This window comes from Zosterops lateralis (assembly GCF_965231275.1).
Source record: "Zosterops lateralis genome assembly, chromosome: 10".
NCBI lineage: Eukaryota > Metazoa > Chordata > Aves > Passeriformes > Zosteropidae > Zosterops > Zosterops lateralis.
Window position 1 is genome coordinate 15,015,789 of NC_139770.1, and position 14,326 is coordinate 15,030,114.

Genomic DNA, 14,326 nt, shown 5'->3' on the forward strand with positions numbered 1-14,326 from the left:
AATATTACTTCTGTTGATTTTTGGCTGCAAGCAGAAGAACAGGCTTATGGTCTTCCAAAATCTGTGTAAAATGTACAGTGCCCTTGCAAGATGCTATGAATGCGTATGTGTGAGGTGTTAGGATTTACCTTTTGTACAGACGTAGAAAGCAGTGCATAAGAACTGCTTAAAATTAGACTATGCAAGGCTCTGCAAGTGTCTTACTCTGACTATATGAAAAATTTTCATGATCCTGTGGATGCTCTCTATAAAGTACTGTATATTTTTGTAAACCTGTTTCTCATTTGGCTTAGATTAGAAAATACAATGAAGTTTAATACTGATACGATGTAAAGTGGTTATTTCAACTTTTGTACTCATACTCAGAAGTAATTGCTTTCTAAAAATTATTAGTATTTCTTTCCAGCAGTATAGACTTTTCAACTTTCTTCCATGTAGCCTGGCTATCTCTAGGAAAGCTTTTGGGATATTAAATCTTAGCATAAGTAAACTGGTAAAGTGGTACCATGTTCTGAACCTGTTTCCTTAGCCCTTGAGTGCAGTGCTCTAACAAATCCTCCTGAAGGACAGGCACAAAGCTGGGAGTTGGAGGAGTGTGGCTGTAAGGGCAGGGCTGCAGGCAGGTGTTGTAGCTGTGACTGTAACATCCCTGTGGGCTCCCGAGAGCCTTGCACAGCCCTTTTCCTCCACTGGAAAAAGCACAGCTCTAAGGAGTGTTTTTCAGACTCCATTTCCGAAAAGGTGTTTTAACACAGGCAAGAGTTGACTAAAATATGGTTGAAAGGCAAATACTAACTTACAGTAATGTGTGCTTTCTAGGCATCCAAATCCAGGGAAATGAGGGGTAGGGGGATATAGGGAAGAATTATACCCTTTTAACCTACAGTAGGCTATCATTAGAATTTTTGTGCAGTAGTTTTGTTTCTCCTGTTCTGAGAAACAGCGCTGTTAGGTTTTGATCACAGGCTCACACTGTGGTGTGACACTAGCGTTTGTTCTGTTCAGCTGAAAACCAGAGGTTTGGGAAAGTAAAATAACGGGTCTGCAACTGCTTCTGTGGCGTTTGTTTCGCTGTCGGTTTAGTGGGTAGTCTAGAAGTGTTGTCACTGTCCCATAAACATGACGAGTTTATCTAGTAAAACATTTGGAACATACAGTGGTGTTTTCCGGTGTTGTGTTTGAGTGCTGACGTTCTGTTTTTCCCGGGCTGTATCAGTTTATCGCGGCGCAGAGCCGCCCGGGGAGCTGTTGCACCGTTCGTTGCCATCGCGCGGGGAGCGGATCCGCTGCCCGGGCTGGGCTGGGGGCCGGGCTGGGGCAGGGCAGAGCTTCCCGTGTGTTCGGCGCTCCCGGGCCCGGCGGCCGAGGGTCGCGGTGAGGCGGCCGAGGGGCGGGAGGCGGCCCGGGCCCGCCCCGCCCCGCCCCGGCCGGGCCCGCCCCGCCCCGCCCCGGCCGGGCCCGCCCCGCCCCGCCCCGGCCGGGCCCGCCCCGCCCCGCCCCGCTCCGTGCCCGCCCCGCCCCGCCCCGCCCCGCCCCGTGCCCGCTGGCTCCCGGCGGGGCGGGCGCTCGGCCGCTGTCAGCGCGGCGCGCCGGAAGGAGGGCGGAGCGCGGCCCGCCGTGTTTGGTTCCGGCGGGGCTCTGAGGGCGGCGGGCAGCTGTGGCCATGGGGGTCCCCAAGTTCTACCGCTGGATCTCGGAGCGGTACCCCTGCCTCAGCCAGGTGCTGAAGGAGCATCAGGTGAGCTGAGGGCGGAGCGCCGCCGCCTGACACGGGCTCGCCCCGGGGGGTCCCGAGCGGCCCCTCGGCGGGACGAGGGAGGGGACGAGCGCGGGCCTCGTCCCGGGCCGGCCCTGCGGGACCGAGTGCCAGCCCTGCGGGACCGAGTGCCAGCCCGGGCCGGGCCGCCGACAGCCGGGGCGGCCAAGGGGGCGGCTGCAGCTCGGCGGGACTCGCCGTTCGGGGCGGCCGAAAGCGGTGGGACGGCGGTGGGCGCTCGCCGGGGAGCGGGCGAGGCGGTCGGTGCCCCCTGACAGCCCGGCGGTCCGGCCGAGCCCGGCCCCGGCGGGGAGCAGTGCCCGGAGCCCGCGGCGGGGCCGGCCGTGGTCCCGGCAGTCCCGGAGCCGGAGTGCGCCGTTCCCCCGGGGAATGGCCAGCCGGGGCTCCCGGCCTGTGGCAGCCCCGCTCCCCTCGCTCCGGGGCCCCTCGGCAGCTCCGCCTCAGCTCCCGCGGGCGCCCAGGGTCGGAGTTTACTCCTTGTTGGGCTCAGAAAAGTTACAGCTGCTGCCGGCCGGGGCGCGGTAATGACGGGGGACGGGTTGTACAGCTCTGCTGCGTTTCCTTGTTGTCGCCTCCGTCGGACAGTTTGTGTCAGCAGCTCAGCGGGGAGGGGTGTTCAAGCCTGGAAAACGAAAGCTGTAAATGATACTTCTGATAGCTGGAGAAAGACGTCATTTTTTCAGAGAGGTCATGTTTGGTACCTGTTGGATACAGGCTCTTCTAATTATCATTTTCAACTGGTGTCAGATGTGGTTTTATAGATTGAATGTTCTGAGATAGGTGATAATTCAGAGTGTGTTTTTGAATATTAATACATTTTCCCTAAGTACCTGTGATTTTTAAAGATTAAATAGCTGTTGTGTCAGTGTAACTAAGATGCCCAGCTCAAGTGATTCCCAGCCTGCACGTTTGGTCTTTCCTGTAGTTTCAGAGCTTAGGTCTTTGCTTATGTTTTTATTGGGCTTCTCTGAGGTGTCTAATGCCATCTGTGTAGCACGGCGGCAGCAGTTTATGCTGCCTTTTCTTAGAAGCCTGAGCTGCTCACACTTCTTAAACTTGTGGCTAAAAGCTGTGGCAAGATGAGGAGGTGTTGGGAAAAATGGGACAGGTGGGGCTTGCGGATATGATTGCCTGGTAGGAAATACTAGAGGTGAGTGAAATAGAAATGAAAGCCAGCTTTGAGATGTGATCATGGCAGACAGGAAAACGGTGATTAGCTGGAGTCAGGTTGAAGAACAGAAAACAAAAGGACCCAAGAATGCAGCCCCTCTCCACCCTGCCAAGGCATCAGGGAAAAAGTAGATAAGAAAAGTAGTCTTTAGAATTTAGAATATAGGATGATATGGTAATAAAGTGGTTCTCATAGGCTGCATGCAGAGTTTGTAGGTTTTGTATCTCGTACCAGTTGGTCACTGTAAATTAGAATATTCAACACCAGAGGAGATATAATGTATTGTAACAAGGTGCTCGCTCTCCTATTCTGACACTTCTCTTGCTCTTACCTCACTCTTACTCCTCTTAGCTGGTTTACCTCCCTTACCTCATACCCTCTCTCTCCCTCTCTTTGGGGCTTCCCTTCAGCCCAGGCTGGTGGCTGAAGGCAAAGCACTCTTTACCCACGACCCTTGCAATAAACCCACGTGTTCTAGAATATCTCAGGTCTGCAGAGTTCCTTCTCCTCTTCGGATGCTCCTACAAGGAGGCAGCAGTGTCTGCTCTAACCAGGGGGATGGCAGCAGGGGCTGCCACCCTTGGTGCCTTCTGAAAGAGGCAGTTAGAGCTCTTAAGATAAACAATAAACACGACTTAACCCTTCCAGATCACTTGAATATACAGACTTAAGTGCTAAGACAAAATAGAGAAAATAAAAAACTAAAACAAACCAACAAATTAAAAGGCCTGTCTATGTAAAACAGTATTATTGTTAAATCATGTTATAGCTGTGCTTCTTGAAGGAAACATAGGACCTTTTATGTATGTTGCTTCCATATGAAAGCTTTAGGTTTTTTCTCTTTAGAATGCTGCCTGTGCACTGCCCTGCTCACTTTGAGCATTGAGGGCAGTTTGGTTACTGAGTTTAACCATACTAAGGATCCTAATGTGCAACAGAGGACTAGTTACAGCAGTTGAGTGGGGATCATTCCTGATCCTGCCTCTAATTTCTTCTCTTCACAGTTTCCTCTTTCTAAAACAGTTACATTTCTCTTGCATCTGGAGGATAAATACAAGCCAAACAAGATGCCTTTAAAGATGTGTCAGTAGCAGTGCTGTAGAAAATTGTAACTAGCTGGCAGTGCCTCTTTTTAGGTGTGATGGTAGGTGGATTTTTGTGAGCAGTCTTACTGGGGGTTTGAGGAATAGATTTGTTTAATGTTAGTTGTTCTTGTGCATTTTGGTAACACAGAGGTAGTACTGGCCCCTTTGTGTCACACGTTTACCAGTGTTTGTTCTCTGTACGTTGCTTGTGTACATTTGGGAAGGCTTTCTTTTTCCCTTTAAAGAAATTGTGACTGCTACAGATAAGGCTATTAGAAGAGCAGAGAGCTAGAGGGAAAAAGAAAGTCTGTTTGGAAAGTCTGGGTAAGAAATTGATGTTATTGTTGCCAACTCTCTGCTTTTGGTGCTAATTCCCACTCCCTAGATTCAAAGGTGCTCACAAGCATAGCTGAAGAGACAGCATGGAGAGGTTGAGGCAGGAGCTGCTGAACAAGGAGAGGACTCTAAAGCTATTAAACAGCTTTGCTTGGAAATATTGTTGGAAATTGCATACTCAGTTTTGTAGTTTTTATTGTTTGTAGTGCAGCTATGAAAGGTTGAATCGATTCTAAAAAAAGAAAAAAGTGTAGGCTTATTAAAAAGAAAAAAATCTTCCTGAATGTGGTTTTGGTTTGCTTTTCCATTTTACAATGTAGAAGATATTCTGAACCCGTGGACAAAAGTCCTGATGTGCCAGAAACAGCCTGGATAAAGTAGGAGTCTGTTCAGCTGACTTGGATCACTGAGAAAAATGATAGTAACAGATTGCAAACCCATACCCAGTCCAGATACTCTTACTCTGCCTGTTGATGTGAGGGGGTTCCACAGAGGTTTTCCCACCTCAGCTCATTTCCAGAGTGTTCTCAGGTGTGCCTTGGGCAGTGCCTGCACTCACCCAGTGATACTAACTGTGGCATTTGTAGATTCCAGAATTTGACAACTTATACCTGGACATGAATGGCATTATACATCAGTGTTCACATCCAAATGATGACGATGTCCACTTCAGAATCTCAGAAGATAAGATTTTTGCCAATATTTTTCACTATTTGGAAGTCCTGTTTCGTATTATTAAGCCAAGGAAGGTTTTCTTCATGGCAGTTGATGGAGTAGCTCCAAGAGCAAAAATGAATCAGCAGCGTGGGAGACGTTTCAGGTAAGAAGATCAGTTCTGACTCTGTCTGGAGAATAGTAAACCCTTAAAAGAACCCACTCACTGAAATATATGCCATGAAAAGTAAAAGAGATTGTGGTTGGTTGTGCCTTTGACAGTAGTTTTAATTGAATGAGAGTAACTGCCTGTAAAATGTTCAAATCAGGATTCCAAAAGGAAAGTTTGATTGTTACGTAAGTTTTTCTCTGTGTATGTGGAACTTGGTGACAAGGGGAGCTTTTTCTTATGAAATTTTCTGTGAAACCACTCTGCAGTGGAGCTCTTGCAGATGTTTCCAAATGCTTCATAACCTGTGAGAGTCTTTGGTATTTGTGAATTCTGATTCTAGATATGCCTATTTGGTAGCTGCAGTGGAAGTCATAGAAAAAAATCAAATTTCTAATGAAACTTATTTCCAATTGATACCAGTTACCAAGCTAGCTCAGATACAGAGCTACAAGTACATTAAGAATTACAGTAATGTTTTGGGAGATTTGGAAGCTTTTTAAAGATTGCTGTTGGGAAAAAAAGCCAATGTCTGAAGTCAGACAGTACAGGGATGGTGAGTGAAATGCAGCATAAACCAGCTGCAGGAAAGGAACAAGGGAAAACATTTTCAAGCAACTGGATTTTTTTCTGGTCTGGTGTTTGATGTATTTTTTTCTTTAAGGACTAAAAGAGGTTGAGAGGAAGCAGAGATTAAGAGTTCTAAATAAAAAATTGTAGCAGAACTGAGAGTCAGATCTAAGATTTTAGTGGTTTCTCTGTTTCTGATTCAGAAGAGTTTAGGAAATTCTTGGCCAAGAAAGTCTGGCATGATGTTTGTTAGTTTGTCCATTACTGGGCATGATAAATTGTTAGTTCACTCGTGACTCCCTTGGAATTCCACACCTGCTGCTTAGTTTAACTGTGTTACAGTTATTGTTCTGGGGTAGCATTTTCAGATGTTTAGAGAACAAATATTCCTGTTGTTTCAACATTAATATCCATTCATTCTGATCAACCATTTTAAGATCACCTTGATAATCTAAATCCTAACTGCAACTGAATAGTGACAGATTGTCACATTTCTATGAAAAAGGTGCTATTTTTAACCCACCGTAGTTGTATCAGAAGTAAGTTCAGTCTCTATTCAGGAACTCAATTTCTCTCCTTTTTTATTTTTTATGCACTCTAAAAATCAGCTATATTTATTTTGTCAAAAAGCTGTACTTAGGATATTAACATTTGAATAAGATGATTCATTCTTTACTCTCTCTCCAATGCTGTTTTGTTTTAGATCAGCAAAAGAGGCAGAGGACAAAATAAAAAAGGCATTGGAAAAGGGAGAAACTCTCCCTACAGAAGCCAGGTTCGACTCCAACTGTATTACACCAGGTAAGATAATTTTCCAGTTATTTTAATTTAAGTGTTTATGGTTTGTCATCTGTATTTTGGTACTGTTTCCCTATCTTAAGGCATGTTTTTTGAAAAATAGAAGACAGAATCAATAAATGCTTTAGTAAGGTTGTAACAACAATTTTAGTAACATTCAGTATGGTTGGAATACTGTCTTATTCTAAAAATGTTTTAGATTACTAAGTAAAAAGTGAAATGTCTTAGGAAAGAAACCAGTCATCCCCTTGATCTCTGGCAGAAGTTTTATTTGTTGGCATTTTTTTAATACTTCTGATATGTAAATGCAAACTAGTGAGAAGCTTTAACTTAGGTTTCTGTTTTCAGGAACTGAATTCATGGCCAGATTGAATGAGCATCTTAAATATTTTGTAAATATGAAGATTTCCACAGACAAATCCTGGCAAGGAATAACAGTCTACTTATCAGGCCATGAGGTCAGTCATTATATTTTCTTACTATCTTATTTTAAATAGGTTTTTTAGTATAATAATACTTACTGCTGAATTTTTTCTTTTTTTGTGTCCAGACTCCAGGGGAAGGTGAGCATAAAATTATGGAGTTCATCAGATCAGAAAAAGCAAAGCCCCATCATGATCCAAACACAAGACACTGTCTCTATGGCTTAGATGCTGACTTGGTATGTGCAACTAAAATAATGCAAATAACAGGGATTTGTCCAGTGTGTACATTTTGATATCTTCTTGAGCTCCTACGGTTCTGAAATGGTTTGAAACAAGCATGTAATTTTGTATTCCTGCAAACTTTTGAATTTGTAATGAAACAAACATTGAAATTTCTTTATACTGCTTGGAAGGTTAAAAAAAATTGAAAAAGTAAGATCTTTCTGATATCTCTTTGTAATAGATAATGCTGGGATTAACAAGTCATGAGGCACACTTTGCGCTCTTAAGAGAAGAAGTCAGATTTGGTGGTAAAAAGGCTCAAAGGTGAATTGATTTAACTTTACTCTTATTTTATTTATGATGAAATTAAATCCAAAACATACTGGGTGACTAAAACAGGTGTGTGTTTGGTGATTTGGGATTTTTTTATTGATTGGATAGTAATTTAATGAAGTCTTAGTTTATTCTTTGGGTTCAAAAAGTAATGAAATTAGAGAAATCAATGTGCTGAATTGTGTATTTCAATTGGTTTACATGAAAAAATGTATGCTGTCAGAACAGCTTATAAAAATCCTTAAAGCTTTGGTGTGTTTAACTTTTTTCTTCATGTTATAATGAAGCAACCTGGGCTGTATTGACATTGTTTCCATAACTGTGTTATGCAGATACTAACTTACTAAAATATATATGTATCTATCTATCTGATGGTTTGTGCATGTAAATAAATTACTAGGATAATTACTAAAAGAAACTCTCTGAAAATGGCTGCAGAGATGCTCTTATTCAAGGTTTGCCCAATTGAAAGAACTCATAGTCTGTAAACAGTCAGAAGATGGTGACTTGTTCCAGAGCTATGCATGTACCTGGAGCTGTTCTGAAGTAATACGGGAATTTATTTAGAACTGTTACTGTGCCTGGGTTCCTTCTTTGAAGAACCTTAAGCATATATTGGGTACATAAAGGGAGAACATGAGAGAGACAGAAATAAACATTTCTGACACAGGAAGGATTTTGAATAGCACAGGATAAGTCATAAATGTTTAGGTATATGTGTAATTTTTGCTAATTAAGGAATATTTTATTGTCAAGGACAATGTGATGAACATTTGAAGTAAGCTTTGTTTTCAGTCTTTGTAGTCAATGTTTCACCAATACTGATGGGTATTGTTGGCATGCAGCACTGCAGTATTTTTTAAAGACCTTTCATCTAATCGAAGTAAAACCTTGGTTTTACCTTTCTAAAATATAAAGTGAAATAAGAGTGTGGTTACTTTCTGAAAGATTAATTGGTGAAAGTATGAAATCAAAAGGCAAAGTGTTATTTATTCCCCTCCCCCCCAGCATTGTTCCATATTTTAATTTCTGAATAATTTTGCTCATTACAAGAACTTCTGTAAGTTACAGGAATTGCCTTCTGTTAATATTGTCACTTCTATGGATACTTTCAGTTGCAAATTTGAAAATCCTAAAAATATGTACAAATTAATATCTCTCCACAATTACTTATTGAGAGAAATTGCTTGTTTTATCAGGATTTTCAAGTCCAGTGTAATGAAGAGAAAGGGCAGAATGTTTCTAGAGTCTTATAGCACCAACCTGATCACCAAAGCTCTTTAATACCAGTATGAAAATTGCATTTAAAAAGTGACACAGTTGGTACTGAAGCCCAGTGTAGCTTGGAGTTTGTCTTACATAAGTTTATCTGAAGGCTGCTATCACACACATCTTCCTAATAAAGGATTATTACTAAAATTTCCTATTTATGTGTGAAGACACAAGTACTTATGCTAGTTTGTCATTGGAGGTGGTCTCAGCTAGTTATAGTATATATTAATTTAAAATACATCCTTTAGCTCATTAATCTTTTGGTGTAGGCATTAACTGATTTGGGGCTAATGTTGGCTTAGGGTTTTTATGAGTAGTTTTAGTGAAGAGAAGAAAGGCAGGCAGAATGTGTTGACTGTGCCATAAACAAACAGTAGGTTTGTTATTCTTTTAGTGCTGCATTGAAGCCATGAAATAATCCATACAGAACATATTTTCAAGTTGAGCATATTCATCTCTTACAAGAAGCATTTTAAGAGCAATGGGATAAGGATCTAGGAAACAGTTACTGCAGCATGGAACTCCACAAAGTTCTTCTATAAGTTAGTTCTTCTCCATACAATCACATCTGGTGTTCAGAAGATTCTACTGCAGAATTTTATAGACCAAACCAGATTAATCCTAAAATAGATTCAAGGAAATGTTTATGCATTATTTCTTCTGCAAAGAAGAAATACAATCCTAGTAAAATTTCTTGAGTTTACGTAACCTTGGACTTATTAATATTAATGTCGAAAGTGTGTTTATAAATAATTAACTTGGTGGTTTGAATAATTTACAGAGTATGTGCACCAGAGGAAACCACGTTTCATTTACTGCACTTATCACTGATGAGAGAATATATTGATTATGAATTTTCCCCAGTAAAAGTAAGTTCTAATGGAGCTGAGATGGGAAAAAAATGTGTCAATGTGTGAAGTCTTTATGCAAAATGATAACAAAATTTCTACTGTTTTCTTTTTTCCTTTTTGTTTTTCCTCCAGGACAAGATTTCTTTTGAATATGATATTGAAAGGATAATAGATGATTGGATCTTAATGGGTTTCCTTGTAGGAAATGATTTTATTCCTCATCTACCTCATTTACACATTAATCATGATGCACTGCCGCTACTTTATAGAACATACATGGCTATTTTGCCAGAACTGGGAGGTGAGAAAACTAAGTCCACTTGTGGAAAGTAGAAGCATTAACATTGGTGTATTTATATTTATTAACTTTCCTTGCCACATTAGAATGTTTAGCATTTACTACAGTTTCCTTAGAGAGGCAGCAAGATTGCATTTTATTATCTCTGCAGCATTTAAATGCAAATTTTAAAATTGTTGATTTGTTAGTTCAAAACCAGAATTTTCTCAACAGGTTACATCAATGAGAATGGGCATCTGAATTTAGAACGTTTTGAGAAATATCTCACAAGATTGTCAGATGTAAGTAACTCTGAAATTTAGAGAATGTTGAATTTAAACTCAATATTGTACCCTAAAATACACCATACTGTAGTTTTAATGAACTGTTAAACGCCTGTGTTTTACAGGTGGTTTAATCAGCTGTTTTAGCATTGAACAGATGGAATCCAATCAGTTGTTGTCTGATCTTATGGCATAAGAGGAAAAAGATTGAATCATTTGATCTGTGCTTTAGACAGCACAGTGCTTTGATACTGCAAGTCAAATGAGGATTCAGCAGTAGAATTGTGGTGTTCATTTTCCATCAAAGTGTGTGGCAGTATTGGGCAAAGCTGGTTAGAACAGGTGCCAGCAATGCCAGGGATGTGGGTTCAGTCCCTCTAGGGCAGGTGCCAGTAATGCCAGGGATGTGGGCTCAGTCCCTCTAGGGCAGGTGCCAGTAATGCCAGGGATGTGGATTCAGTCCCTCTAGGGCAGGTGCCACAATGCCAGGGATGTGGATTCAGTCCCTCTAGGGCAGGTGCCACAATGCCAGGGATGTGGGCTCAGTCCCTCTAGGGCCACTCACATAACAGCTGTACTCAGTGGTCCTTGTGGGTCTCTTCCAGCTCAGGATTGTCTGTGATTTCTGTGTATTCTTGAAGCTTGCTGCAGGCAGTGATGTTGTTTCCCCTGCTGGTAGTTTCCTGTGGGCTGAGCTATATCTGAAGGCCTTGGAGGGGAGAATTGTTTGCAAGTGTTTTATGAAGATCCCTAGTACAGATCAAGGAGGCATGAGTGTTGTTCATTAACTGACTGGTGTACAGGAGGTAATCCTGTTAAGTGCTGGTGCAGTAAGCCATCCTAGAGATGAGGTAAGGTACAGGCCATATAGAAATGGAAAGGATTAAACCTTCTGCTGAACTTGAGAAGAGGGGCATTGTCTGTTGTCCCTGCTTCAGCCTTGTTTTCTGGTTCTTGGATAGAGCTGTAAAAGTGTTAGGTCTGCGGCACAAGGCTATATTAACCAGACCCTATATGTGTGCTGCTTCTAGAGTTGATAGTGAAATGTAGAAGTTATTTAATTCTTTTTTGTTCCACCTTGCTGCCTTACTGAAAGAAAACAAAATATGGCTTGGCTGTATGTTACATATTGCTGAGAAACAGGATTTTTGTTATTAATCTATTTAGTTATATCTCTAGGGAAGATGTTTATGTACAAATGACTCCAGATGTAATCTAATGCACAAACTAAAAAGACATTGTTAATCTGGCATTCTAAATTTGACATCTCTCAAATATTTACAAACTTACTTTAATCTCACAGTTTGATCGTGAGCACTTCAGTGAAGTCTTTGTTGACCTAAAATGGTTTGAAAGTAAAGTGGGCAATAAATACCTCAACGAGGCAGCTGGGATTGCAGCAGAGGAAGCCAGAAAAAATAAACAAAAGAAACAAAAGGTCAGTGTTTCATATGCACAATTTCGGAAATACGAACGTTACTTTTTGCAAATCAGTAATTTGATCTTAGACAAATTAAGTGGCATAAACCTCTGTTTGGAGATTTTTTTTCAAACCAGAAAAGGTAATAAATTGTAACCATTTGCATTCTGCCTGTATGCATTGCTGTTTGTGAGTGATGAAATGGTTCAGTCAGGGACAGGTGCTCCTGATTTTTAAAGTCTCATAAATCTGTATTTAATACTTTGCTGTTCTTCAAAAGCAGCAGAACTTAACTTTTGTGTGAGTTATGACCAAATCTGCTATGCTTCATAATCTTAATTTTTAATGCATGGTCTGCTGGAAGTTCCAGATATTTCAGATACACTGATAGAACATTCGTGTATGTTTTAGTATTGGCTAACTACTGGACAATAAACAGGGAAAGAGCAATTTCATTGGTGAGCTATCTCAGATTAGTATTAAACTTGCAGTTCTACATAAAACCAATTAATAAGGAACAGCGTTGTATATATGTGTGTACTACTCCATAACAGTATCTTGTCTCTGCCCCAGTGTCAAGTTCCCCACCACCACTTGCACTGACTGCCCTCCACTATGTGCTTCAGCAGGGTGTAGAGTAGCAGGAGAAAATTCCATTGCATTTAATCTTTGTATATTGTTATCCTGTTCTTTGTGTACAGAGCAGTTTTGGAAAGAGTAGCATTTTGGAACACAAATATTCAGGTATTTTTTTAGTAGTTCATGTTTTGAGACTGTTCCTTTTGTCTTACCTGTCCTTTTTGTCTACTTAAATAATTTTCTTAAAGCAAATTTAAGAGAAGGAAATGTGGTTTATAATAAATAATATTTATACATTTTGATTGAAGCACTTTGAGCTGCAAGTTTTGAATAGGGTTCGTGCATATTGACCTGTATTTTTACATTATCTCAAATCTTAATTTAATAGGCTCAGGAAAATTCTATATCTTTGGCTGCTCTAGAAAAAAATGAAGGTGAAGTGACCCCTAAAAGTAAGTGCAAAGAATTTTTCCATGCACATATTTAAAAAAAAAGTGTATAGATTTCAAAGAGCTGTAAGAATTGCATGTCAGAGATAAGCTTAATCTGAACGCAAGACTTACGTAGTCAGCTGTTGGGAGGTGGAACTGCTCTGATGAGAGAGAGTGGGGCTAAAGCTTTAGAGGTGCTTTTTCCCTGCCCTGTATTTCCATGATGAGTTAAAGGAATTAGTGAACAAACCTTTAACAATATTATGGATTTGATAATTGTATGCATAGGTATTTTCTTAGACGGGAGGACAGGGGAACAGATTTTTGTATGATTTTAGGATTTTTGGTTGTGGTTGTTTTTAAACCCATTCTACTTGTAGGTAATGTTTTTTGCTCATATTTTGAAATTAATTGTCAAAAATGTATGACTATTACTACATGATGTTAGATGATGTTGCTGAACATAATTAAATTTTAGAATTTATTTTTATGTTTTCTCAGATATATTCTGATGGCTTATATTATCTTCTCTGTTCTTGTAATTGGGCTAAAAATGTGGGTTACCTGTCTTAAAAATTTCAGTGTTTCTCTGGGTAAAGATTTTTGTTTGATGTTTCATGTTACTTACAGTGCAAGGAAGGTGTGAGCACCTATAGCTTTGAATTGAGGAGTAAAGTTAAGGCATTATGTCAGAAGTGAATGTTTTCAAACCTTACTGTAGTAGAGAAATGAATGTTAATCCTTTTTTTCATTACTGATTTTCCAGCCACATTGGAAGATGAACCAGAAGATGATGATCTGTTTGAAACTGAGTTTAGGCAATACAAAAGAACTTACTACATGACTAAAATGGGTGTAGAAGTAGTGTCTGAGTAAGTATATACTTCCTTTTTTTATTCCTAAATGCTGAAGACAAGTCTTTGTAGATATTTATTAGAGACATACATTTGTAAATAGGTATTAGAGACTATTTTCAAGAATGTGTAGTGACAGGACAATGCATAGTGGCTTCAAACTGAAAGGAGTAAGTTTACATTAGATAATAAGGGAGAAATTCTTTACTGTGAGGGTGGTGAGGCACTGGAGCAGGTTGCCTGGAGGAGTTGTGGATGTCCCATCCCTGAAAGTCTTCAAGGCCAGGTTGGATGGGGCTTTGAGCAGTCTGGTCTATGGAAACTGTCTGTGCCCATGGCAGGGGGTTGGAACAAGGGGATATGTAAGTCCCTTCCAACCTCGAACATTTTGTGATTCTGATAAAAAACAGAATATTCATCCCATGTCAAAAGTGGAGAACACATGGCAGAGTACTGCCGTGGTGATGATTTTGCCCAATGCAACAAGAGCTGCAAATCAAATTTTCTGTAAAAAGTATTGAGGACCAGAGAGGAAATGAATCTAGAAAACTATGGTATTATTAGATTCCCAAAATTTTCTATCTTCATCCCCTATGTACAAGGTCCAAAGTATGTTTTATATACCAGTGAAAATGAGAAAACTAGAAAGTATCTTTCCTTTTTCTTTTAAGTGCCTTCTTGGCTGATCAAGCTGAATGTTATGTCCAGGCAATACAATGGATTCTGCATTATTATTACCATGGAGTTCAATCATGGAGCTGGTAAGAAAAAGCATCAAATGAGAAACTGCTGAAAGATATTTCACCTTGTATGCTAGA

General features: G+C 40.6%; 1 protein-coding gene across 7 annotated transcripts in view; it reads left to right on the forward strand.

Moving 5' to 3' along the window:
- The first annotated feature begins 1,525 nt into the window (after positions 1–1,525).
- XRN1 (5'-3' exoribonuclease 1) overlaps positions 1,526–14,326 on the forward strand; it is a 40,011-nt gene continuing 27,210 nt past the window's right edge. For 6 of the 7 annotated variants that reach the window (XR_014590815.1, XR_014590816.1, XR_014590817.1 and 3 more), the window contains exons 1-13: positions 1,526–1,738; positions 4,957–5,189; positions 6,466–6,563; positions 6,909–7,018; positions 7,111–7,221; positions 7,449–7,531; positions 9,594–9,681; positions 9,796–9,964; positions 10,175–10,242; positions 11,528–11,662; positions 12,612–12,675; positions 13,421–13,526; positions 14,180–14,269. Coding sequence is in view for 4 of the 7 variants with exons in the window: in XM_083868841.1 (XP_083724967.1) it covers positions 1,664–1,738; positions 4,957–5,189; positions 6,466–6,563; positions 6,909–7,018; positions 7,111–7,221; positions 7,449–7,531; positions 9,594–9,681; positions 9,796–9,964; positions 10,175–10,242; positions 11,528–11,662; positions 12,612–12,675; positions 13,421–13,526; positions 14,180–14,269 (1,430 nt within the window). In the remaining 3 variants the exon portion in view is untranslated. Of the gene's footprint in view, positions 1,739–4,956; positions 5,190–6,465; positions 6,564–6,908; positions 7,019–7,110; positions 7,222–7,448; positions 7,532–9,593; positions 9,682–9,795; positions 9,965–10,174; positions 10,243–11,527; positions 11,663–12,611; positions 12,676–13,420; positions 13,527–14,179; positions 14,270–14,326 lie in introns of those variants that run through there. The other variant, XM_083868844.1, reaches the window with a different exon arrangement.